Here is a 27,817-nt window from a genome sequence, read left to right on the forward strand (position 1 = left end):
TTTGTGCTCACTATCTTTGCTGATTTTTTATGACCACAGTTCATTAATGTAATTCTACAGTTATCTGGGATTCATTCTTTCGAGTCCATGGCAATGGTCACCAACCTTCTTTCTAGAGATTTTCCTTGTAGTTCCTTGTACTGTAGTTCACACTTGCATCTAACATGCTGCCCCTCCCCTCACTCAACAATAATGTGCCTAATCTAACCAATCAAGGACTTTTGAAGAAGTTAATTAGCTGGATCAAGTGTGGCAGATTGTGGTTAGAACTAGATTTCACAGGAATGTAGATCTCTAGGAACATGGCTTGTGACCACTGGTCTGTGGCCTTCATGTCATAGATCATTTTTATCTGTTTTTTCCTCTTCTTTGTCTTGCCTTTATAATTTTTAAAATTGTATGTGTGTGGTAGAGTGACCATGTGTGGTGGATGAGACAAGGCTTCAGCATAAACTTCAGGGGGATGCAGAAGTGAGGATCCATCAAATCTTTTCAATTTATTAAAGTTTACAAAAAAAATAAGGGACAGAAAAAACACAAAAAAAGGAAATACTTTAAACAATCGCTCGGCTTCTCACAGCCTCTAGATTACCCTCTGTTCTCTGAGCCCGCATGCTAGGTCCTGTCACCATCCAAACTGTCTTTTTCTGTGGTCTGTGCCCTGCTGCCTTAATACCTCCCCCCTCTCTGAAACATACCGTCCTAAGGGGTTATAAGACAAAAGAAGCATTAAAATCGGTACACCATATACATTAAGTATCAAAGACACAGTTACTTTAGATTTCTATAAATGCATGCAGCGTAATCCACTAGTCAGTTCTCTTTATTCTTTCAACAAAAACTGCTGATGGAGAATTCCCCCCCCCCCAAGAGGTTGATCAGGTAAGTAAGATTATGTCCACCAATGATTTCTTACAGGTGTGAGCATTCCTTCCAAAGCTAGCTTAAGCGTCTCATCTAAAGGCGTGGGGCAGTTGTAACTATGGTGATGTGTCTGGTACCTTGACATCATCATATTGTGGTACAAGGTTTGTCTTTGTGATCTTTTTTGAATGAGCATGTAAACATCCAATTATGTATGTAGCTGTTAAAGAGGCAAAATCCAACTTGGCCTCAGTAGACTGTGAATGACACACTATGACCAATCTGTACAATGAAAAGAGTCAGGGCCCCCCCTTCAGTCCTATGAGGCTCCATCTGTTTTCTGGTCATAGCTAGGGCTAAGTTTTATCATTGATGAGTTTAGGGATGACAGTGAGACCACTGTGGAAGTCACAAAGATCAGACATTACTCAGTAACTAATCTTATGACAAGGATTGCGAAGCGAAGCTCTTGTAACATCCTTAGAACTTAATTCATATGTTCAGTGTGCTCATTTCCTGCTTTTGTTTGGAGGTGACAGCCTCTACATTTTCCAAATGGGTAGACACCATCAATGGTAAGATACTCATCATGTAGCCTGAAATGTTTCTTGCCTGCAGCATTGGTGATGCGGGTCATCTAAGAAGTAGATCAAGCTGTTTCAATAAGGAGAGGTTCAGCAATATGGATACATTCGTTTGGTACATTTTACAGAATTATTTCTTTACATCAAGTAGAACTACATTACATTCACTCACCCAACCAAATAATTGAATTCAGGTGTTCCAATCACTTCCATGGCTACAGGTGTATAAATTCAAGTACCTAGGCATGCAGACTGCTTCTACAAACATTTGTAAAAGAATGGGTCGCTCTCAGGAGCTCAGTGAATTCCAGCGTGGTACCGTGATAGGATGCCACCTATGCAACAAGTCAAGCCATGAAATTTCCTCACTACTAAATATTCCACCGTCAACTGTCAGTGGCGTTATAACAAAGTGAAAGAGATTGGGAACGACAGCAACTCAGCCACAAAGTGGTAGGCCATGTAAAATGACAGATGGGGTCAGTGGATCCTGAAGGAGTCAATCACTACAGACCTCTAAACTTCATAAACTCCTAACCCTTGTGGAAAGCCTTCCCAGAAGAGTTGAAGCTGTTATAGCTGCAAAGGGTGGGCCGACATCATATTAAACCCTATGGATTAAGAATGGGATATCACTCAAGTTCATATGTGTGTGAAGGTAGACCAGTGAATACTTTTGGAAATATAGTGTATCGTGAAATTTAGTTTTATTTCTTAAACGTCTGATTTCTTCAGCAGTTGGGAATTCTTTGTCACAAGGTCTTGTTTTCCAGCAATGTCTCAATAATGAAAAGTGTCCGAGAACATTTTTTCACATTCTTCAGTACCTGAATAGTCTCTCTCTTTAGTCTTTATAACAATTTTCAGTCTTAAGCCACACTAAAAATACTGATTACAAAAAAACTTGGATGCCTTATTTAAACAGTCATACAATCTAGACTCAAACAAACAGAATGAATAACAGCTGTTTTACAAGCCCCACCTCATGCCACACTGCTACCCCCTTTTACATCTATATACTTTATAGCAAGGTAAGACTGTAATAAGAACACCTTTCAAACAGACTGACAAAAACACAAACAATGCTGTTCCCTTTAATTGAGGATTTTGTTCAATATTTCAGCTCTTTAAACATAACAATACTGAAATGATTGGAATCGACACAAAAAGCACACGACACAAATATGTACCGCACAATACAGTATGCTGCTTGTATTAGCTTGGACTTGGTCCACCATCAGAGACCAGGAAAGGTCTCTAGTTTTGTCTCAATTCAAGTATAACACATTTAACAAAATGAAACAATTCCCAAATTTAGAGCGTTATCTGCACAAATTAAGACAGCTGACAAATATATTGCACCAGAGGACTGAATGTACCACTGTTATTACTTGGCAATAATAGTCATGGTACCAAATCCAATACTTTTTTCCTTAAAAAAATGCATCCACTACAAAACAGCATTAATGAATACAAACTAAAGGTAACATCAAGCTGTAACAGACATAAAAATGTAGCAGCAAAAGGGGTTCTTAAAGCTGCACTCTGCACATGCCCATTCATCAAAACCGTTATGGCTTCCACCAATTTTAAAGGAAAAAGTTTTAAAACTTTTCATTTAGCTCCTGAGTATCTGAGGTACAAAGTGCATTGTCAATATTATCTAAAAATAATTAAAACAGTGGAGTGGTAGTGTTTATGCTTTGGCCCTTTTCGGTGGTAGTGTGGTAGTCGCTCTGGATAAGAGCATCTGCTAAATGCCATAAATGGCAGTAATGAACAATTCTTCCTGAAGGCTTGTAGAGGTCCCATCTGTCTAACTGCCTGTCTCTTGCTTTTCACGTCTCTTGCTGGTATAAGAAATGTCTTCTTTCAATATCTGATTTATTCCATTACATTTCTGGACTGATTTCATTTCTGTAGTGAGCTCAAAGCCTACATGCAGAATTGTGTATCAAAGCTGTAAGGGGTGTTTCTTAGCACTATAACAATAACGTCCGTCATCTTTTCAAGATGAGCAGTAAAAATGAATAACTCATCTCTCTATACACAAATACACTGACCAATTACTGTTATTTCTCTAGCAATGAAAAAATAAACAACACTTTCATCTTCCCATACCCTCTGCATCTTTCAGTCATAGTTATTGTGCTAAGCATTCAGCCCCATTGGCTCTTCATAGTGTGTAATGCACACTCGTTGTATGGTCAGATCATGTAGTTCTTCTTAAGAACCTCCAAGTACTGCTGGGTGGCTCTGCTCAATGGGTCCTGCTGCTCCATGTTCAGATTTAAATTCAGATTCTTCTGAGAGCCACAGGCAGAACCCACTGGAGACATCCGTGCCGAGTGGCCCTCCATCTCAGCAGAGGCTGAGAGAAAGACAAAGATTACAGGTGGAAAATGAGAAAATCAATTATACTGGACAGTATTAGGATACACAGTACTGCACATGAGTAGAAGCACTCACCATAGTCCAACTCCTTTGATATGGTTTTCTCCAGTTCAGACTGCATCTACATGGGGGGGGCAAATGAATCAGCACTGAATGTACTTTATTTATCAGAACCTTTCTTTTCAGACATCATAAAGAGAAAAGCTTGGGCTGACATTTTTTGACATGTTGCTTTAATATGTTGGGTTTTTTTTGTAACAAGTGTTTGTGTGGTTACATTTCAAATCAGTGCTGAATTGTGATCAAATGTTTACCTGAATGAATGGTCCAAGTTACAGCTACAGGATAACTGTGTTCAGCATTTGATAGGTTTTTACTTACTGAGTTTTGACATTGTAACTTTGCTTTGACATTCAAATGAATACAAACAGCACTAATCTTCATACAGAGCATGAAATATAACCATCACAAAGCTTCAAGTAGGGCTGGACAATCTGACAATATTGGCGTTACTGTCACAAATTATGTTACATTATTCTTATCCAAGCATATTGTAGATATTGTATGTTCAATTAACAACACAATTTGTTTAGTGCAGAACAATGTGTAAAATGTTGAAAACAAACCATTGGGTTCATAGTTTTTGATGTTATTCTTTTAAAATGTGGCACTATTTTGTCTGTTGCAACTCATCAGATGCTAGAAAAATAAATATTGTGATATAATTTACGGTAAAAACATCTTGAAGACAATTTGTCATGCCCACCTCTATGTTCACGCACATTATTATGGAATGAGTGCATTTGGAATGAGAAGATTTAAATTCTAAACACATGTATGTTACACATAACAATCAAAATATTTTGTATAAGAACGTGTCATAAATGAAATAAATGGGGAAAAAATTGAGTTTACTAATCCCAGAGTTACTATTCCTAATCCTTGCAATAATATCAAACATAGAACCTGACCTAGCGAAGCAGTTCTTAACATGAGTACATTATGTTTAGCTGTGTTTAACATCTCACCTCAGTTAATAGTTTATTTGAGACTGTGCAAGAACATGCTCTTTGCAGCAGCTAATTCAACGGGTAATGCGGTGAGAAAGTACTGTATGCCAGTGAGCTACACACAGCTACACACCTGCTTATGAATCAGGCTGAATCGAGGAGAGGTGAGAGACAGACTTTTGAGCTAGGAGCTGAAGGAGAGCAAGAAACAGAAGAGGTTATATGTGCACAGTCCCTCTACAGGAAACTCAAGAAACAAGGATATGACAGAAACAGAGGGATGAAAGTGTTAAAAAGTGAAAAGGTTGAGATTTAGCTGCAGATGTTGAAAGGAAAGGGAAGATTCCTTGCTGTAGAATGGAGACTAGATATATAACTGACTAGCCAGGAAATTGCAAATTTTTGCAAATTTGTTGTTTGTAGTGACAAATTATAGTGACACCTGCTCAACAATGACTCAAGCCTACTACAGCTCACCTTTGCCAGGTAAGCCTCTACACGATTGCTCTGTGGTTCCCCCACAGACCCCATCAGAGGGGATCCCAGACCCAGGCTTCTGTTGAGGGGTCCCAGCGAGGCCCCATACGCCCCCACAGAGCCTAAAGAGGCTGCGTCCAGTGCTGGTCCTGCCAGACTGCCGTTCATTAGGCTGCTAGTGAGCAGAGACTTGCTACGCTGCCGCTCACTTAGTAGCTTAGTGTTGGCATCTGCAAGCCGCTCATTAGACCTGAAAAAGAAAACTTACAATCAATAAACTCACAATGTGAGAGTGCCTTACCACTTGGCTTTAGGTTTGAGTCACAGCTGTTTCATGTATTTACTAGCATAAGTGTAAAGGTACGTAAGGACACAGATTGGTATCTCATTTATGCTGGGAAAGGTTTATACCTTATCATTTAAAGCAATTTTTATCTGAACTATACCCTGATAAAGAGTTCAAAGCTGCACTATGTGGCATATTTTGTTAAAATTTTAAGGGTCAGCACAAAAAACAAACTAAAATATGGTTATACTGTAAAGCTTGAAATAATCATTCAAAAGTCAGAGGTGCTGGCTTGGATTTTGGGGGAGTGTTTTTCAGAGCTTGCACTCATCTTATTAAGAAAATCGGCTAAAAAAGAAGGTCAAGCTTGATGTTTAGGTCTCAAATGTACAATGTGTCTTTAGTGCATTTACACCTGCATTTTCATGTGGATAAACCATATCCAGATGGAACCATAATACTCAATACCAGGGGTGTCCAAATCAAATATGCTGCAGCACATCTGCACTTGTTTAATAGTCTATTAGTCTTCAGACAATTAATGAGGTGTGCCTCTGATTTAAGACTGGATGATCCTGTTCTAATGAATCAGTCAGGTATAAACAGGGTCGCTAGCTTCCTCTGCCCGTATGAAATATATAATACAGTTGAGGCGTTTCATGTCTGGTAGAGCAAGTTCTCAAAAACGCTGCATATGCAGGAGAAAAAAAGTATGTCAGAGCAGTGGTACTGTGGTGAAACAGAGGACATATTTTCAACATTTATTTCATTATCTCAGACATTTCCTTGTGAGCCTTACCTCTCCAGCTTAGCAGCCAGGCTTTTGCGGAGTCTCAGCTCCTCAGTGTACAGTTGTCTGTAGCGCTCAAGCTCAGTGCGGCTGGAGTCTCTCTGCACCAGGCTGTCCTGCTGGTTACTGCGTACACAACTCAGTTCTCCCTCCAGCTCCTTAATGCGTTGCTCCAGCTGAGCTCTCTGACTGGCTTCGTTAGCAGCCTTTATCTGCTCCAGAGCCTCCTGAGATGCAGCCTGCGTCTGGGAACAAACAACAGGCTACAATTAGTGCTTTAATGGCTTAATTTCGTTACCAAGATACTGTATATACTGTGTAGTAGGGTTGTCCCAATCTTATTTTAAAGATTTATATCAAAACTAATCAAGACATATTTTGATGTATCAATATTCTGCTGCCTGACCTGAGAGGGCCTGACAAAACAATGGGTTTTAGGCTGGAAGCCCGATTACTCATATCCAATGCCAGGCTTGGGTCAGGCTTGGACATGTTTATCTATGAGTGATCGTTTAAGTAGAAGTTGTAGTTGAAAGTTGTGACTATATAAATTTCATTCTCGCTCTGCCTCTCTCTCTCTCCCTCTCTCTCATAATGTTATAGGCTATAGCTACGTTTGGAATAGTTCCAGTGAAAGTAATGGGGTTAGTAGAAACATCACAGCAGATTTTGCCTGAAGTGTTAAGCGTTTCTGTGAGTAGCAGCAGTACTGAGAAGAACTTTTAACAGTTGATAGAGGAGGGTGAATACTGTTCTCTGACAGTTACCATTAGAAATTCCATAAAAATATACTAATGATAAATAATGTTAGGGTTTTACAGATGCATAATATACCAGATTATTGTTATAATATATTAATATATTGTTATTAAGACATCGTCCTCAAGTGGCAGCAGTGTAGCACATTTTCAGGTTAGAAGTTGTAAATGTGTGATTATTAAAGTGGAAAATAAAAACTTTTAATATCTGAAACGCTTGTATTTTGACTGCAACTGCATTAAGCCATCTACCTTTTATCAAGACATGATACCTAGAAAAACTAGACTGAGATAGTCCTACTGTATAAAAGAGAATAACAAGAAACCATACAATGGAAATCACAACACGAATGAATCTGAAAAGAAAAATAATTCTAAAGATGTAAACATTTTCCAAAACACATCTATCTCTTCTCCTAATATACTATTATATAAAGCTCCCTCTACCTGCAGAAAGAGGTTGACCTCCTCCAATTTGTGGCGTATCTCCTGTCTGGCTCTCTCTTCTGTCTCTCTCCGGTACTGCTCAGCCTGGCTCTGGTCCATGAGCCCGGCCTCTACTTGTCTGCGCAGGCCCGTCACCTCCTCTTCAAGCTGACGCTTGCTGCGCTCCAAACGCTCATGGCTGCGGTTCAGGCTCTTCAGCGAGCCGAGCTGCTCCTTCAACTGCCTGTTCACCTCCTCCAGCCTGGAGCAGCGTGACGCCTCCTTCTCCAGCTGTACCTGCAGTTCATCCACCTGTAGATGGAGCAGCCAAAATGATGCAAGAAGAAACTAGAAGAATGGTTGGTTGTGTATATAACATCTTAACAACTGTTAAAGTACATCATACAGTATAATGATTTAGATGTTTATGTGTGTAACATCTTTGAAGATAAGCGGAGCTGTGTAGGTGGAAACATACTTTTGTCTTCATCCTGCTGATGGCTCCCTCTGCCTCACTATGCCTATGGCCCAGTTCTCCTCTCAGACTGCCCAGAGGAGAACCCAGCTCTGCTCCATCCTGCTCCCGCAGCTTCTTCTTAGCTGTCTTCACCAAAGTTCGCAACCTAACATGTACACACAGTAACATTCACTCATCTAACATACAGAAGTACACTTATAATCATAGTTTCTGTGCATAAGAATTGAAAAAAATATGACAGTTAGAGGCACCAGTTCTTAAAACGGTTGTTCAATGCTTTCACAAACTGCAAAATAACAATCTCTTCAGATATAATTATATTAATTCATACTTCTTAGTCTTAGTCTATGTTTATCATGTGCAATAAACACGTTTCAGTAGCTTGATCAAATCAGGGTCTTGGTTTTATACAAATCAATCAGCACAGTGTAGCAATACCACCTACTGCACATTAAATACCACCATGCAGACAGGGGCTACGTACTCAAACACGTCTACAGCTGGGTCTCTCAGCACTGCAGAAGAGATTAAAGTGTCACCTGTACATTTCTTTCTGTAGCTCAGTGTTTCTCTTCATCTCCTGGTCCAGCCGGGCATCCACAGCTTTCTTCTGCTCTGCTATCTTCTTGACCTTTTTCTTCTCGAGCTCCATCTGGCGTATGCAGAGAATAATATGGTAAGACTCTTAAATGCTTTTTAATCTGTACACTTCAAAAAAATTCATATACTGAAATCATCTAAAATCTAGTCAATATATCTTATAGTTCCTAATTTGAAATTACTTCAATAGTATAAAAGTATTTATATACATGTTTTACCATTTTAATCATTTTTTTAAACCTATCTTTTGGCAGGTAGATTTGCTGGCATTATTTCTTAAAACAAGCAAATTATCTGCATTATGTCAAAATCATCTGTCAAAAGACAATTTCTCTGGAAAAAAATGACTTAAAACAAAAAAAAAATGTCCAGAAAAAAAGGCAAATCATCATATATTCTTAGAATAATCTCATATTGAGAAATACTAGATTTAATGAATACATTAATTGTATTGTATTTAATACAATACACAGATGTATTCACTTGCCAAATTACATCCCGTTGTATGTATGTATATTGTATGTAGGATATAATGCATATTATATCCTAAAAACAAAAAACTAGAACATTACATAAATGTGTAGTGATGTAATTCACATTGGAATCAGTTATTTGTTTTTTGTTTGTTTGTTTTTTTAGAGGTGCAATGATGGCCTTTACAGGGATACTCCATTGTAAACAATTCAAGCAGTGCTTTTGCATTTAAGCATGACATGAAAAAAAAAGGACAAAAGTGTGGCTTGTTTCAATATTACCTGGTTGCTGAGCTCTCCTTTCTCCTTCTCCAGTTCAGCAAGTCGCAGTCCAATCCGTGACCGGCTCTTTAGCTCCTCCTCCCACAGAGCCTGTGAGTCCTGGGCATTGTGGGATAGCATGCTCTGCTTCTGCACCTATGAAGAGGACCAGTACAATCAAATTTAAGATTTTACTCATACCAGCATTTTAAAACAACACCTAGCACAAACCCTAGGAACACGATCATTATGCTTTCTCATTTAAATGCAGAAAGGGTATGACAATCATGTACTGTCCCAATCGGGATTCTCCAATATAATCCATGTTAAAATTCTTAATTCATTACTATAGTGAGCTGTTCTTTCCTGTTAAAATCATCTCCAGCTTTTTTCTGTTTTCAGCATTTTTAAGCTGTTTTAAGCTTTTTAACTTGGGCACATACACATCTTTTTGCAAGGCACCCTGGCCATTTTAGAACAAAAAAATTTTAAGAGGTGTGGTGATTATAATAATATGATTTCTACATGTTTCTTTTTCAAGCACTCTTGGATGCTAAATTTAAGGAACTCCTCTCTTGCGCATTCTGAATAATAAAAATAATACAGTGCTGTATTATCCTGTCACAATTTCTTTTTTTCATATTTCTGTAATCCTGTGGATTGTACAAGTCTATCTACATGCCACTAGAAGTTAGTTACAGGAGCCATGCTATACTTACTTGAGAAGGCACAACGTTAACATACTTATCATCATAGCTATTACTCAAGACCCAAGTCAGCCCAAGACTTTTAAAATTGAGGCAGAGGGATAAAAGCTCTACCTCACGACTGAGCTGATCCTCCAGAGTCATCTTGCTGCTTTGTAGATTTGTGACCAAATCTTCTAATCGATGCCGCACCTGCAAAGATTTTAAAACAATGGAAGTCAAGCAAAAGCATGTAAAGGTCACTCTGCACACTCCACAAGAAAAACAAAGACAAGTACTTTGAAATATCTAGACTGTTAACATGCTTCATGCAGATCTAAAGGCATTTTCATGGCAAATCAAGACTAAAGTGCTCGTGAGATCCAAGAAACCATTGCTAAAGCGGGAGTAGAGAGTTCATTTGACAGCAAGCTGAATCAAATGAAACAAGTTGAATTTGAATAGAAATACCACCACCAGTAGCAGAAACGATCCATATACAACCCAACTGTATAGTAAATCAATGTAAATGAAACACATTTTCCTGAGAGGATTTAATATTTTGTGGAAACTACTTAAGAATCGCTGTCATACAAGTAGGGTTGGGCGATATAGCTTACAGGTATTTCACAAAAAACACCTTGTACATATTGTACAGTCACAAAATGTATATATAATATTGCTGTTGGATTAAGAAAATAGGGATTGCACATACACAACACAGCCTGTAAGTAACTGATTAATAACAGTTTTTGATGTTTTAGCTCTGTACTCAAAGGATTTGAAATGGGTTAAAATGAAATGAAGTGATTAAAATGTACAGAAGTTTGCTTTAATTCAATGGCTATGATTACTAAATAGTTCTTCCAGTATAGATAAATGCGCTTGAATTAAAGCTGAAATTCTACACTCATAAATATAAATACCATTTCATTTCGAATCCTATGAGCTAGAGTATAGAGCCAAAACAACAATAATTACTGACTTTTATTGCCCAGCCCTATTTACAATAATAGATACTGTTTTCTAATCATGTATATTATTTTGGGTTGAATCTGGACAATACTGAATACAATAATGCAATTAATAACAGATACCACACTCAGTAAATCTCTTGATCAACAAGGAATCAGTGAAAGGGGCTGCTAGCATCACAGCTACATGAAAGATACCAACCCCTCCTCTTGGTGATGAGTCTGATGGCTGTGAAAAGAATACTTAGGCGATCAGTTTACGGCAGCCGTAAACAGTCATTAATAAACATCCAAATTCCTATATTTTAAATTATCACAATGTTAGTGGAAGTCTTCAGAAAGCTTTCCTGTATGATCACTTCAATATGATCCACCTCAATAAACTGATCTTTGGGTTTGTACAACAGTGCTTTTATGGGTTTAAATACAGAGTCACTCCTACTGTGACTTACAAGGAAACAATAGGGTACTGAGAGGCTTAACCAAAGAGCTCTACATAAGCTACACAATCTTAATTAGCTACTATAAGTAGAGGACAATTCAACATTAAAAATGGTGGAAAGCTACTAAGAGCCTTAGTACTGCTTATAATCAGTGAACTTAACAGTTTAGTTATGAGTTAACTGCTACTCACCACATTAGCTTCTTGGGCTTCCTTCTGAAGCACTTCAATGCGGTTGGTCTGCTGTTTGGCTGCTGCCTCCAGTCTGGCGTTCTCAATCTCCAACCTGTGGTGAGGTCATAATCACATTAAGCTCTTTCTCCAGGTACTTTAGCCACTGTAACCCTTTAGATCACACTCAGCCATCAAACATAATGAACAATTTGAAGAATTACAACATCTTGAGACTTAGATTACACACTTCACAAAACAGCCTTAATGTAGTACCAAGCTTAAACACACAAATCCTGCATTTGCAGAATTTATATTGCTGTACCTCTGCACTGCCTCCTCCAGCTGTTTAACAGTTTGGTCTGTGCATGCTGAAGCAGCTAGCATCTCCTGCAATTTCTGGCTAGTGCTGATGACCTCTCGCTCCTTCTCATCAAGACTGCCCTTTAAACTGTTGATGCGCCTCTCTGCCTGCATGTACTGCTCCTCAGTCTCCTGCAGCTGAAGTTAAAACAAACAGAAGCATCACAACACTGGTTTGATCAACTCTGTGCTATCAGTGCATCAACTAGAAAGCTGCTGGGTGAATTTATGTTTATTTTTTCAACTTTTTTACAGATGGATTCACATTCTACTCAAACACTCTCTGGTATGAAAGAGAATTCATATTCCATCATCTTGTGACTGCAAGTTGGCCATAGCACATTCCAGAGGTTCATTAGCAAACTTCAATCTTGGTGAGATCATTTTAGACAGCAACTGTTTCTTCCTGGTGCATCTCTCATGTAGGTCAAATTTGAGCAGTTTCTTTTAATAGTGGATGCATGCACTGTGACATCCACAGTGGCGAGAGCTACCTGCAGATCTTTTAATACTTTTTTAGGTTCTTAAAGACTTCTTTTATTTATATTTATATATATATATACTTTAGTATTGGAGCGTGTGGTATCATCATGCCTAGATCAGATATCATCTTCAAGTAGAGAAGGTTTAAAGCCACTGCAAACATGTCCAGGCCAGGCTACACTAGCACATTTGGTGGTAAAATAAGTCTTTATATATATATATATATATATATATATATATATATATATATATATATATATATATATATATATATATATATATACACACACACACACACACACACACACACACACACACACACACACACACACATATATATATATATATATATATATATATATATATATATATATATATATATATAAATCAAATGTATGACAGAAATGCTGTTTACTTATGTGGAAAAGGTAAGTACACCACTACACATATATCATTTCTTCAGTTGTGTCGGGTGCATCTGATCAGTTAATAGCATTAGAGAATTTCTTGGAGGAACCTGTCCTACATAAACCCAAATTGAATGATATCTACACTGGTTTGTACTTTAGCATTGGAGTGTGTGGTATCATCATATATATATATATATATATATTTCCCCAATATATGCTTTTTGTTAACTTGGAAATGCATGGGGTCTAAAAGGGCTTCGAGCACAGAAAAAACAGCAGCGTGACTTAAAAGTTCATTAAGACATGGCCTAAGAGTCTGACTTAAAATGAACTATTTTGTTAATTGAAGTGTCACTTGTTAAATTATATAACCTGTGTCTATCAGCGTTGTTTGAAGACCAAAGGCCTGTATGTCTGAATACCGTGAACAAGTTTTCATGAGGTGTAATTATTTCTTCACCTGACTGTAAGAGACTTGCATTCTAGCCAAACCCCAAAATTTTAGTTTATGTAATGACCAACATCGTCACCTGGAATGTCTCATTATAAATAAGAATGTTTTGGAAGATGCGTTTGGGTACCTTTCCCCTGAGCCTGTCCAAGTCCTTCTGAGAGCGTGTTTTCTCCTCCTCCAGGTCACTGCGGTAGCGAGTGTTTACTTCCAAAGATGCCTCACACATGGACAATTTCTTTAGAGAATCTGCCAGTTCCTGCTGCAGCTGCCTCAAAGAGCTCTGCCATGGACATAAAAGCACTTTACTACATTATCCACCCACATACGCCAGTTTAGAGTTATTAAAAAAACAGGTAAATTATTAAGATGTCCGCACATAATCAACAGATATAACATTTAGCTAGCAGAAAATAAACCATTTGTCAGGTTCTAACTCATCTTTATACCTGGTTCTACTTTATTTGTGTAGTCCTAGATGATCTACCAATTAACATTATCAAACTATCTGGTGAAACTGTTTAGTCTCAACAATGTTACAGTTTGTGTTGTAACTAGACAGATTAAGGATTATGTTCTGAGTTGAAGTTTAGTGTTAGAAGTTTGGGGTTACAGTGTGTGTTAGGTTTAATAGTGAAAAGTCAAGGGGATATTCAATTATATTTTTAAATGTAAGTATGCATCTGGAACGAGTCTAAAATATTACCTTTTAATGTATTACATTAATGTTACAATAATGTATTACAAAGTTACTGTAAGCAGCCTAACACACCTCTCTCTCGCCTTTCTCCTGCTCGAGTTTGTAGTTCTGCTCTCTGAGCTCAGCATTTTTGGCTACCAGCTCTTTGTTCCTCTCCTCTACCAGCTGCACTCTATCCTCGCCGTCAGCCCGCAGCTGGTTCAGCACGTCAGCGAAGCGCTCCTGAGCGTCCGTGGCTGCCCGCTCCTTGGCTGTGCCTTTGTTGTGGGCCTCCTCGAGCTGTTGCCTGAGCAGCGCTGCCTCGCTCTGTGCCTGGGCCAGCCTTTCTTGCACAGCCTCATGCCTGGCGGTGGTCCGGCTGGCCTGTTCTCGCTCGTTCTGCAGCACTGATTCCAGCTCCTTCACACGCGCCTGGGCCTGCTCCCGCTCCCGCACCGCCGTCTCCAGCAGCACGCTCTTCTCAGCCACACTCAGCGATGTGCGGTGGCATTCATTCTCCAGACTGTTGGCACGGGCCTCTGCTTTGCTCAGTTTCTGTGATAAGGACTGAATAGTGTCACGCTGTGAACCGGACTCCACAGAGCGCTTGTCCTGAGCTCGGTGGTGTTCATCCCGCTCACGCTGCAGAAGGCGTTCTGCATCTGCACGTGCCACCTGAGGAAGAGAGGGGAAAAGAGCGCTTACATGCAACAGTGTCATTGCTCTTTATGGGTACTACATCTGGCCACTACATCAACAGATAAGCTCATGCTGTACAGTCTCATATCTACAAACACAGACTGCCTGCCTTGGGACACATACACACATCATCTAAACCTTATCCTTCTAGGTCATGGGGCTTGCTGGAGCCTATCCCAGCTGTCATTGGGCAGAAGGCAGGATACACCCTGGAGAGGGAGACACCCTACCTTTAACAAACATCTAATTATTACTTAAAATATAATGGGTATATTGTGCTCACCTTTTATTTTCACAAATGCTTCTTACTGTGTATGAAATGTAAGTTTTGCCTAAATAATAACAGACACTTTTCCTTCTCAAACTGTTGCTAAAATCACATGTTAAAAATTTGAAGGTTAAAAGGTGGTTTTATCAGCTGAAAGGTCTGGAAAAAATACAGCACACAAAACACACATACTGACCTGACACCTTTCTGTCTCCTGCAATGCTGCCTGTAGCCGTGCCCTGCTAGCCTCTGCCTCAGCCTCCAGCTGCTGCCGTGCCTGCCTTTCGTGCTCAAGTTTGGCACTAGCCACCGAGCATTCTGCTTTTAGTGCGCTCAGCTGCCCGTTGTACTGAAAGACAGTCTGGGCCAGAGCCTCCTCACTCAGCTTCAGGTCACGTCGAGCATCCTCCAGCCTCTCCCGCAGAGCGTCCCTCTCTTCAGTCAGTCTGCTCTCCTCCTGCTGGCTGTGGGAGTGTGCGCGCTCCAGCTCGGCCCGCACACAGCTCAACTCTTCCTGCAGAGAGCTGACCTGCTGCTGCAGTTCCCTCTCACGATCACTGGCCTCTGTCAGTTGGGACATGACCTGGACAACAACACAGGTAAGCAATTTAATATGTCCAATCTACATCATACTACGTATAATGTACAATTAAGACCTATTGCTTCTATGAACACAAAAATGCATGGGGTCATAACTAAAAGAGCTTAGGGCACAGCAAAAACAGTGGCATGTCTTAAAAGTTCATTCAGTTGTGGCCTAAAAACTGTTCTCAACACCTTCAGTAAGGGCAAGGGGGATTGAAGCACTGAGATTCTAAAATCACAAAAGAGATTTCAGTGCATTGGTCTTGTAACAGTTCTTTTCCCCAGTACTAATCCACACTGCGGTCTTCAATTTGTTTTCTCTTTTCAATAAAAATATAAGAAGACCTATTTAAAGGTTCCTGAGGTGACTAAGGTCAAATGTGAGAGGTTTTAATATTACCTCATTGCTCTTGTTTAGGCTCTTGAGGTTCTCTTCCTCAATGTCCTGCTGCTTGCGCAGGTGGCTGTTTAGCAACTCCTCCTGTAAAACCCGGGCACTTCGCTCATGGGCCAAAAGACGCTGAGTTTCATTCCTGTCCTCCTCCAGCTATGCAGCATTCAACATATACTTGTTACACAAAGCTTACCATTTCAGAACTTGTATAGTAAACGTGGCTTTTCGACATTAGTGGTGCTACTTGCACTTGGGTTAACTTACTCAAATAACAATACATTTTTAAGTCTAGAAAGAATAGAGTTTTGAAAAGCAAGACAGACAATAAGATATTTAGCTAATACAAAAACTATGACATACTAGACTACACATGACTGGGGTTACATTTATTTACATCACTTCCCAATTTTTGCTTCTCCCAGATAATTACCTGTTTCATGGTGTTCATCAGAGCCCTCATCTCCAGCTCAAAGTTGCGCATGTTAAGCTCCACTTTCTGCCTCTCCTCTGCCTCAGCCCGGTGCTCCTCCTCTTTCCTCCTCAATTGCTCACGGGTTTTATCGTACAGCATGGATGCACTCTGATGTTTCTCCTGTTCCTGCTTTAATAGAAATCTAGAGTGGAAAGAGGGAGAGAAGACTACTTTAATTACAATACTTGGTGGTAGCAAACATAATCATTAATATAATATATTTTTCTTTTCAGATATTGATTAGTATCTGAAAAGATAAAGTAAAAATAATATTACAATACCAATTAATGGGCCAACAACTTTTCAAACTGTAAAAAGAGTAAATTCCAGGAATCTAAGTGATTAGAGGTCAGACTGTGGCTAACTTGAGGTTATTGAGGTCTGTCTCCAGTTCTAAGCGGAGGTGCTCTAGGCTGGATCTGCTCTCTCTGGTCTCCTCAAGCAGGAGCCGAAGGTCAGTCCGCTCTTGCTCCAGCTGAGAGTTCTTGTCAACTAGCCGGCTGTGCCTGTCGCGCTCCTTCTGGATAGTGTGTTCATAATCACGGAATATGTTCTGCAGCTTCACCATGCTAACTGAATCTGTAAGGAGAGGTAACGTAACAGCTTAAAGTCTAGACACTTGTACAAAAAAAAGAGTATCTTGTAAAAAGTGCATTAAGAAACTCTTGGCTGAACGGCTTTTTTTAGCGGTAGTTGAAAAAGTCTTACCTATAGAGCTGGCGTCCAGCTGGTTGATGAGCAGAGTGGCATGACGGTAGCTTGATGCAATGGAGTCCAGCTCCTCAGTGGCTGTGTCTGAAGATTGTGTAAGGTCTTCAAAATCATCTGCCATTTCCAACTCTCCGCCACTCTACACAGGACACAGATGAAAGTGTCACAAAATGTAACATTTCAATTAAGTACTTAGTTTACCTGAAAATGTGGGCATGCAATTCAGTTCCTTACTCTCATAAAAAACTCACTAGTTTCAGAGATTTACCAAATATTTAAAAGAAGTTACTGAATATAAAGTCTTAAATTTAACGACTAAACTATAAATTTAAGTAGGTGTGGGAAATGCAAAAATGTAATATATCTGTAATATATGTAACACATTTTCACAATGCATAATATGCACCACATAATATGTTGTTTTTTTCCCTGGGTTTGGTAAGTTGGAACAGACAAAACCAGAAGTCACATTTTAAAAATGACTAAAAAACCATGATTTTTATTCAACATTTCACACATTGTAACACACTCAATAATAAAGGATAATTATGCTATCGTTGCAGTTAGTCAGTGCTCTTTAAGTACTGAAAATATCCATAATAAGCTTAGAAAGTCTATGATGTAATTTTCACAATAACGATAAAATATTTTAACCACATTGCCGGAGTATTTAATGGCCAGTGAGTGTATTTTGTTTTTCTGAGATTTGTGAGGTTGCAGCAATGCTCCACATTTTAAATATGCTATCAAAAACTATATGTAGAGTAATTTTTTAAAATTCGACCGTATGCGACCAGTTACAATGGTTTTTTATTACCAATGATTTCCCATGATATGCCCAGAAACGTTTAGCAAGTACTAATTCGTCAAGTTTAAGATAATAAAATACCTTACCAATAGCAGTGCAAGTATCACATTATTTTATACAATATCATGTCAAGAGCTTACCTTCTCAGTTTTATGCCTTGACGACGGGTACCTTTTCAGAATAAAAAAAAACAACAAAACAGCAATAATTTTAGTCAACTAGGCTTATATCTGCTCTTTGTGCGTAACACTGGGCAGTAGGGAGACACTGTCTATCAACGTTTGATGGTACAATGCAGTATCTGTTCAATACTTCTCTCTGCACCACACATTTGTGTGGCTTCCAAAACAGCTACAATTTAGTACTATACGGCACTTCAGTGTACAGTAAAAAAGTCCAAGTCATGTAAATATTCATTAAGAGTGTGAAAACAGTGGCATACTGCATATGTACCTTCCTTCATCTTCTGACACCTCACTTAAAGAACTATCGTCAAACACAGACAGGGGATCTCCATTATGGTGGTTCACAGGGAAGGGAGGTCTAGCCTGCCGTGGAACAGGGACATGTAGAAGGTTCCCCTGGCTACCAAAAGTCCTCCTCTGTTCATCTTCATCTTCCGTTGTACTCCGGTTAGTGCTGGGGATCACAGACCTCATCATTTATCATGAGGATATAGTGCTTTTTCAACAGCTGGCCACCACCAGCCATCAATCAAGGACATACTAACAGTGTAACAGCAGGGTGAGTGTTTCTGATGAAGTGAAAGCATAATAGCAGGACATGACAAAGAACATAAGGTATTTACGTATCCTTAGGGCTGTAAAATGAATTGGAGGAAGCTGGCTCCATCCATTATATAATGTCATAAATCAATTAATATAATTGATTAAATATCATAGGGTGCACAATGATCTTGGACTCACAGCATCATCAGCAGACAAATGCTTAAAAAAATTATTGCCATTGGACAGATGTTTACGTTTGACAAGTAGTTCACACTGATATTTGATGATATAGTTACTGTATGCTGGAAGAGCAGATTATATATGTTTTTATAAATGTATATGTTTTGTCATCACCCTTGACAGATTTTATGGTCTATATTTAAAAGTAAAAATTTTAATAAAACAAACAAAAAACTATTTTGTATTGCTTTTATTGTCTTTGTCTCACTACTGTGCAAATAGTTCCTCAAGTCACATGTGTTTTCAGTGTGGTTTCTGACTTGTGTACCAAAATGTTACTGAATTGAATTTACATTGGCATGATGCACAAAATAATTTCCTAGAGTATTTAAGTAAAATTGTCAAGTCAGAGATTTATACCCCTAACTCAACTGACTTTCAGAGAAAAACAAAACACTGAATTTTACTGAATTTGTGAATTCTTCTGTAAAAATCCTAAAAAGATTTTTTTTTCATCCAATTCAATCCAAAAATTGTGAGAAACTCTTGGTTGTGTTGTTCCTTAACTTAATAATATTTATTCTCCAGACTGTGCAACAGCACAAGTGACAAAATTTTCCTTCAGTCTGAATGTCAAATTTGGAACAGTAGAAGAGCTAAATACTACTTAGGCTCTAATCCAAAAGTCTTAAATAACCTTGACACTTACACCCTCAATGGTATTAAACAGGACTAGGATAATGTATCTCCTTAAAATAGCTGACATAATGACTTCTCTTTTTTCATTCAAAATGTATTTTTACCTTAATAATTGTTAACAATGATTATTGTGCATGTAATTTGGCTTTTAAGAATTCAATCTAATACTTGGATTTACTTTTTAAAAAACTTAAGAATGTAAGAACCTGCTGAATTTGTTGCTAGTTATATTTAACTGGTTATACGTATGCATCACATGGCAAAAATATGTGGATGGATGAAGGCAGAACTCTTGAGGTTGTTATTTTTAAAGAAGACTGTTAAAGCTGTCAACTCTAATTTACCTCTCAAAGAATCTTACCTCCTTGGACTTCTTGTCTGCCATCTTGGCGAAACACTATCCCTTTTCTCAAGCCCATCATCCTTCTGATGAGATCCACTGACTTCAGACTTCCCTTCCTGTTCAGGTTTTTGTTTGCCAGGGTTAGTGTCTGCTTTCTTTCCTTTTCCTTGGTCAGCGTCAGTTTGTTTCCTGGATCCACCAGAGTTCCATAAAGCAGAGCTTTTAGGCCTCTCTCTCATGTCATCAGTCTTTGCCACAGTACTCTAATAACAGGAGAAATGCTCATCATTGAGATCATGAAACTTTAACATTTGTGCATAATAGATATGTTACAAGTATGATACGTGTATGGATGAGTTAGCTTGCTTAAAAACATTTCCAAGGATTTAGTTTGATGTAAAATTTATGCAAAAATGTTGTAAAAATATGCAAAATTATGCAAAAATGCATAAAGTACACACGTTAACAAGAGAGTTAATAGTTAACAGTTTATACCAGAGCAGTCTTCTTTTTCAAATGTAAAAAGAAGCGCTAATAAGGACACATAATTCAAACCCACAACAAACCAAGCAATACCAACAAGACCAAACACACAGACATGAAATAGCTACTACTTAGGAAAGATGAGAGGTGTTCGTCAGGCAGCTGAAGGAAATGATGAGTGACACACAACAGCTGAAGTGTGAGAAGATGCCTGAAAGAGAGGCTAAGGTGTGCCATTGGATAACCTGACACCAGGGCAGAAATCAAGCTGTTAATTTTTAATCAGGCTGACCTCAAGATGGGAAACAAAACAAGTGCAGTTCAGGACCCACTAATCTATTAAAAAGGTAAGACAGGCCTAGGCTTGGACAATTAATCAGTTAATTCTGACCACTAGTATAATATTTTTTACAAAAGGCCACAACCTGGAACAATGCTTTTTATTTTGTGGCTTCTCTGTCACTTCACCAACATCAATAGTTTCAATTTCTGTTGCATATGCTTTAAGTACACAGGCCGAGTGACTGACAGTCCACCTCAATGTTCTGTGATATATTCGGATAGATGCAGTTATAATTTATGCAAAGGAAACATACAGTGGGGTCCAAAAGAGAACACACTGATTTTTTTTTATTATTATTTAAATTGAAAGTTGAAAATTAAGGTAAAGTTAAGAAACGTTCAAGATTCAGCACTAATTCTAGGACACTATTCAAAATTCAGCAAAATTGTGATGTTATCAGGTTCTTAATCTACAAGATTGGCTTGGAAAAAAAGGTGAAAGAAAAGTAATGAGTAAAATGAAGAAATTTTGCATTATTACTAGGACACTTTTCAAAACTCAGTAAATTCTGTTAAGGCCTTTACACAAAAAGGTCTTTCACTAAGCTATGTCCAAAGGAGGCTTTTACACAAACTTATGGAGTGCACGCCAACCTAAATGCACAAATTCCATTTTATGGAAAACCAAATTTTCTTTTTTATAACTTAAAAATGTAAGATACTACATAAACTTTAAGTTCCAAAACACATCCTTTCACTCCCCAGTCCATACAGTCAATTTGGGGAAACAAAGTCACAAAAATAGCCCATTTTTAAGTCACTGTTTCTATGATGTCATGAAACCAGTGCACATCCATACATCTCCTTATACAGTATTTAGCAGTTTAGCTCCTCCCACTCAAGCTGAAGTTATAACTGTTTCAACTTAGACAGATGTTTGAAATAAGCATAATGTAGGACAGCCAAACAGAAGAGAGCTCATTTACAAATAGCATTTGCTACATCCGATTTAATTTTAACGGATAAACACAGGTTGGAGCATTTTATGGTACATTAAACCACAAAAATGTGTCAAGTCGACCTTAGGAGACAAAAATATGATAATTGTAGAATATTGGCCCTTAAAGCAAAAGGGGGGACAGTGCCAATATTGGGAAACTCTGAAATTCACGTAAATACTTCAAAAGATTCTACTTTTTCTTCAAAAAATTGTTATGCTGATAACGTTATTTGTAATAAAAATTGTTGTGTTAAAATAGTGGCCTCAGTACCTTATGTGTTTTAATAGAGTGGGTCATAACAATTATGATTAATTGCAACTGAAAACCTCATTGCCAAAATCCCAATGTCAATATTATAACTACTGTTTATACATTCTGTCGTGAAACATAGGAAGTAAGATACCCAAGAAAAGAATACAATAATGAAGTGATATTCACAGCATGGGAAATACTAAGGAAAACAGATGATAGTCACTATAAGACTAAGGTAAGACTAAAAACAATAAAGTTAGCAGGTTCTTAAGCTGCAATAGTGGTTTGGATGATGTAAAACATTGACATGTTAAAGTATTGAAAGGGAACAAAGATTCTCCAACAAGCAGCCATAGTATTAGTGAATGAATGAAAAACGAGGAGAGAGAGACAAAATAATGACATGACATCATTTCTACAAAGTTGCATTTTCCTTCGCCTTATCCAGGCATGCAGTTCTCCATTCCCTACCTCAGTCATGCATCTCTGTTGGGCCTCTACCTCAGCCTCTTCATCTGAGTTGGGAGAGAGTGCTTCTGACTTTGAGGAAGGAATTTCCAGTTCTCCAACAAAAAGCAACTGGCTTCTACCAGCTTCTTTTGAAGATTCTGGACTTGTCTTAAATTCAGCTCCCTGATCACACACACCAGCTGAGCCATAATTTCCTTTATTTTCATTTACATTAGAGGAATGAGCTACACTGTGACCAGACCCATAGACAGAGTTTTGTGCTTCTTTGAGGGGCTTCGGAGAAGGTAGCTGTTCTTTAGTGAAGTCATCATGAGGAAGATCTGCCTCACTGCCTTCATCACTAGTGGTGTGGCAGGGTGCTTCTTTAGGTTCCTCAGAGCAGGACTCCTCCAGCCCAGACTCCCTCTGCTCTGGGATCGGTAACAGCTTTACAGTCCTAGCCCGGGCAGTGGGTCGCACTATTGGCTCTCCCTCATCTTCACTCGAGTCTTCTTCTAATGCACTCTCAGGGACGTCTGTCTCTCTCTTCAACTCTTTTTTTCCCTCTTCTTTCTCTTGTCCTTCTTTGACCTCTACATCCTCGTCAGACTCACATGATTTCTTCTGCTCTATTTCTCCAAATCTTTCTTTAAGCTCAGCAGCCACATTTTTGTACTGGGATTTCGTCTCCTTTTTATCACTCTCCACCCAGATCTTCTCATAACGTTCCTCCCAGGTGGTCTTGTTCAAATCTTCCTTTTCAAGCTCAGATGGCTGATAATCAGATAGTTGACATGGACTAATTACGTCTAAGTCAGGTGCATCTAATGTCTCTCTCTCCTTTGATTGCATGGGTGGACAAAAAATACAATTAACACTGAAAATCCAAACAACAGGAACCAAGTATTCTGTATTAAAATGGGACCAAAGACAATTTCTACAGAAACATGGTCATGATACATCTGACAAACCTACCAATGAAAGTATCAAAGCCGCAAAAACAAATCATACCTTTGGTAATAAAGAGCTGCGGCAATTGCACAAAACATATTAATTACATATCTTAAGTTAAATGCTTAAGGGATAAATTTTAAACTGTACAACAAAATTTAAAATTCTGTCAAAAACATAAGTGCTGAAACGTAAACAGAGATTTTAAGCAGTTCACTTAAGATAAAGGGAAAACATGAGGATAAAAACTTAAGATGTTTTATGCAAGCTGTCACTGGTTATCAAAAACAAGCAAAACAACAACACCACCACCACCAACAACAAGACATCCCTATATAACAAAAACAGACAATTTGATGATCAATCTAGTGAGTTATTATTAGTGTTTGGAATCTGAGGCATGAACTGTAAGTATGTGCACAAGATTGTGATCTCTACCCACCTGGTCTGGATGTCCACTGGCTTCAGAGTTACTATCACTTGCTCCATCTTCTGGTGGAATTTCTGGGGCATCAGAGGGACAACAGGACATTATTTGTCTTGAGGACTTTTGGTTAAGCTAGTATGAGTAATACAGTGAATTGATCTACTTACCTGCTTCAGTCTCTGCAATGTTCAGCAGTGGAGTCATCACTTTTGTTGGATTGGAGTTGTTGTCTGTGTCCCAGTCTGACTCTGAAGAAAAAAATAACTCTTAACTCTAGCATTTATTGATATCTAGATATAAATTCACACAATATTTTCTTCTAAAGTTTCAGTCACCAAAATGTAAGCGCTCACCTTCATCACTCTCTGGTTTCTGGGCTGAGTTTTTGCGGATGCGTGGCTGAGGTTGTGGCTGGGACTGTACTCCAGTGATTGCTGTGAAGGACCGTGGGCTTGGCAGGGGAGGAGTTGCTGTAGGAGAGGGTCTACTTCTTTCTGTGCTGGCAGCTTCCTGTGCCTCTGGGCTGGAGGTATCTAGCTCCTGCTCTGGGAGGACAGGCAGAGCCACCTGGGTTTCACCTGCTAGCTCTTCCTCAAGTTTGTAGGCTGGGATGTTCTTACTGGCCTTACTGGTGGTACTAGCTGAGTCCCAGTCAGAGGCATCTGTGTTGAGAAATACACTCGTACCAAAAACTAAGAAGATGGTCCTAACATGGCTGAAACAATCAGACTATGTGTTCTGCTGAGTATTAATGATTTTCTTCGGCATAAAAAAAGACATTCCAATTTATTGCTGACACTACAAAATATCGGAATAACATATAAGACTCCATTTTAATAGCTAGTCAGCTATTTAACTCCAGAATTACTCCAGAAAGTAACAGCCCAAAATTACCTTCCAGATCATCAACATCCCCTAATCCGAGTTCCTCCATAAAGTCTGTAAGCAAAACGTCACCATTAAACACGCTGTTATGCAATAATAATAAAGAATGAATTGGAACAGTAAAGCAAGCACTGTCCTCTGTGATATTACCTGTCTTCTTTTCAGCATCTTTGGAATCCATTAATTTACTTAATATGGACACTGGCTCTCTATGAATTACAGTTTGCTGAAATAGGAAAGAAAAATACTTGTTATATTAACATTAAAAACACTAAATTCTGATGCCATCTAAATAAAATAATAGTATAAAATAACAATAAAACTAAACGTTCTTTAGAAAGTTCACCTGCTTTTCTGGTTTCTCCTCTTCTGGTTCATCATCATCATCATCATCATCATCATCATCATCATCATCATCATCAATAATATCATCCTCCTCCTCCTTATCCTTCTCCTCCTCACCCTTAGTGGTCCTTAAAACTGCAAAGAGAGAGAAAATGGAAAGTCTGATACACATCAAGGAAAAATATGGAACAAGTTTAGCAGAAAACAAAATTCACACAGACAACCAGTGCACAAGCCTCTAAGTACAGCCAGCCTGCAGACATGCACATGCATAATGTATTAATATGCTTAATGCATATGAGCTCATATCCGATGTGCAAGGAAAGTACTGAGGGTAAATTAGTAATTTCATAGACATCAATACCAACTGCACTGGCAGCATCACAGGCTACATAGTGTCTTTTAAATTAGCAGACTGCGAACTAAAGCAAAATTTATTTAATTTAGCCTCAATGCTTGGTCAAGAAGCTATCGTAGTCCACATGACTTTATTTTTAGGCCTACAAATATGTATAATTTAAATAGCCCATCATACTTTATTTGTAACCATCAGTTGGTATGTACCAAGGGTAGTGGAGTAGAAGCTCAATTCTAATTCTTCATCTTAATATAAAGCAAGCCACATAGATTGATGTGTTCAACATGAATACTGACAACAGATACGCAGACATAAGAAAACTATTACAGACTGACACCCGTAACTGACGTAAAAGAAATGGGATGTGATGTGGTGAGTAAGGGGTTATGGGTTATATTTCGCCCTGGAGGAGAACAGGAGAACGTGCAGCAATTTAATTGGCATACCCACTGCCTTCTGACCTCCAGGCCAACCAACACTCCTGAATACACTACTGTGCTTCGATCCTCTTAAGAAAGATGGAATATAAAGCAGGGCTAAAAAGGAATTCAATTAACAATGACTACATAATAAAACAACAGTACCTGTTTAACTGTTTGTGTCAAAGTCCGATAGACAGAGAATATATATTTTAGTAAAAATTACAATGTTCTCATAAGAAGAGCTGTCCATTGTAAGTGGAACTACAATGTTAACATGTCAACAGCCAGCATGAACTGTCTGAATGTTGTCTGCTGATAAAAAGCAAAAGCAATGAACCACATCAAAAATGTATTTTCAGCTTTGAATGTTTCCCAAGGCATGAAATGGTTGCAGAGGTGGCTTACTGGGGCAAAGCTTTAATGCTTTTCAGTTAGAACTGCCATTACAAAATAATAAGCATGAAATAAAATACAAGAACTGCCTGAAGCCTACGTACCTTCATTGCTCTCCTCACAAATACTGGCCATGGCTTTATGTGACTTGTTAAGGGAGTTTGACCCATGTTGCTGCTTTTTGCTGGGACTGTCTGAGCCAGACTGAAAGAGAAAAGTATGAATCGGCTTAAACCGATTCGCAAACCTGTCTAAAACATCACAGATTAAACTGAAATAACCTATTGGGAGGACCACATTCACAGCCCAACATGTACAGGTACTTGCAAATGTCATGTTTTAATGTGACCTCTTATTATAATGTTATATACACTATATTTCCAAAGCATTGGCTCATCTGCCTTCACACGCATATGAATTTAAATGACTTAATCCATAGGGTTTAATATGATGTTGGCCCACCCTTTGCAGCTATAACAGCTTCAACTCTTCTGGGAAGGCTTTCCACAAGGGTTAGGAATGTGTTCACGGAAATTTTTGACCATTCTTCCAGAAGCGCATTTGTGAGGTCAGACACTGATGTTGGACAAGAAGGCCTGACTCGCAGTCTCCGCTCTAATACATCTCAAAGGTGTTCTATTGGGTTGAGGTCAGGACTCTGTGCAGGCCAGTCAAGTTCTTCCACACCAAACTCGCTCATCCATGTCTTTATGGACCTTGATTTTTGCACGGGTGCGCAGCCATGCTGGAACAGGAAATTGCCGTCCCCAAACTGTTCCCACAAACACCTCCTCCCCCCAAACTTTACACATGGCACAATGCAGTCAGACAAGTACCGTTCTCCCAGTAACAGCCAAACCCAGACTCGTTCATCGGATTGCCAGACAGAGAAGTGTGATTCATCTCTCCGTTGAACACGTCTCCACTGCTCTAGAGGTCAGGAGCGGTGCTTTACACCACTGCATTTGACACTTTAGGTTACGCTTGGTGATGTAAGGCTTGGGCAGCTGCTCCGCCATGGAAACCCATTCCATGAAGCTCTCTACACTGTTCTTCCGCTAATCTGAAGGCCACAAGAAGTTTGGAGGTCTGTAGTGACTGACACAGAAAGTTGGTGACCTCTGTGCACTATGCACCTCAGCATTCGCTGACCCCGCTCTGTCATTTTACGTGACCTACCACTTTGTGATTGAGTTGCTGTCATTCCCAATCGCTTCCACTTTGTTATAATACCACTGATAGTTGACTGTGGAATATTTAGTAGCAAGGAAATTTCACAACTGGACTTGCACACATGGCATCCTATCACAGTACCACGCTGGAGCTCCTGAGAGCAACCCATTCTTTCACAAATGTCTGTAGAAGCAGTCTGCATGCCTAGGTGCTTGGGTGTATACACCTGTGGCCATGAAAGTGATTGGAACACTTGAATTCAATTATTTGGATGGGTGAGTGAATACTTTTGGAAATATAGTGTACCAATATTAAGACAAGTTAGCTAACTAAATTAGCTTTTCACAGCTTATCTTTCTTATCTTGATAAATTATAACTAGTGCAAACATGGGTTCCGGAATCTTTGTTATTTAAATCCACCTACATTCATATTGTCAGTTTGATGTA

The 27,817-nt window shown here is 38.8% G+C and overlaps 1 protein-coding gene across 3 annotated transcripts in view; it reads right to left on the minus strand.

Annotated features, from left to right (window-relative positions):
- Positions 1-2,513: 2,513 nt before the first annotated feature.
- si:ch211-272n13.3 (ankyrin repeat domain-containing protein 26) overlaps positions 2,514-27,817 on the minus strand; it is a 35,401-nt gene continuing 10,097 nt past the window's right edge. For 2 of the 3 annotated variants that reach the window (XM_017699416.2, XM_017699418.2), the window contains exons 15-45: positions 26,301-26,400; positions 25,828-25,917; positions 25,025-25,158; positions 24,829-24,904; positions 24,688-24,732; positions 24,147-24,455; positions 23,961-24,041; positions 23,809-23,870; positions 22,437-23,255; positions 19,966-20,210; positions 18,451-18,636; positions 18,138-18,168; positions 17,187-17,328; positions 16,844-17,057; positions 16,437-16,620; positions 16,013-16,159; positions 15,224-15,610; positions 14,154-14,735; positions 13,512-13,664; positions 12,000-12,175; positions 11,696-11,789; positions 11,264-11,290; positions 10,223-10,300; positions 9,423-9,557; positions 8,607-8,719; positions 8,068-8,212; positions 7,611-7,901; positions 6,415-6,650; positions 5,330-5,579; positions 3,918-3,963; positions 2,514-3,819 (exon numbers count right to left, since the gene is read on the minus strand). In XM_017699416.2, the coding sequence (XP_017554905.2) occupies positions 3,656-3,819; positions 3,918-3,963; positions 5,330-5,579; positions 6,415-6,650; positions 7,611-7,901; positions 8,068-8,212; positions 8,607-8,719; positions 9,423-9,557; positions 10,223-10,300; positions 11,264-11,290; positions 11,696-11,789; positions 12,000-12,175; positions 13,512-13,664; positions 14,154-14,735; positions 15,224-15,610; positions 16,013-16,159; positions 16,437-16,620; positions 16,844-17,057; positions 17,187-17,328; positions 18,138-18,168; positions 18,451-18,636; positions 19,966-20,210; positions 22,437-23,255; positions 23,809-23,870; positions 23,961-24,041; positions 24,147-24,455; positions 24,688-24,732; positions 24,829-24,904; positions 25,025-25,158; positions 25,828-25,917; positions 26,301-26,400 (5,742 nt within the window). In that variant the 3' untranslated portion in view covers positions 2,514-3,655. The remainder of the gene's footprint in view (positions 3,820-3,917; positions 3,964-5,329; positions 5,580-6,414; positions 6,651-7,610; positions 7,902-8,067; positions 8,213-8,606; positions 8,720-9,422; positions 9,558-10,222; positions 10,301-11,263; positions 11,291-11,695; positions 11,790-11,999; positions 12,176-13,511; positions 13,665-14,153; positions 14,736-15,223; positions 15,611-16,012; positions 16,160-16,436; positions 16,621-16,843; positions 17,058-17,186; positions 17,329-18,137; positions 18,169-18,450; positions 18,637-19,965; positions 20,211-22,436; positions 23,256-23,808; positions 23,871-23,960; positions 24,042-24,146; positions 24,456-24,687; positions 24,733-24,828; positions 24,905-25,024; positions 25,159-25,827; positions 25,918-26,300; positions 26,401-27,817) is intronic. The other variant, XM_017699417.2, reaches the window with a different exon arrangement.

This window comes from Pygocentrus nattereri, chromosome 11 (assembly GCF_015220715.1).
Source record: "Pygocentrus nattereri isolate fPygNat1 chromosome 11, fPygNat1.pri, whole genome shotgun sequence".
Taxonomy (NCBI): Eukaryota; Metazoa; Chordata; class Actinopteri; order Characiformes; family Serrasalmidae; genus Pygocentrus; species Pygocentrus nattereri.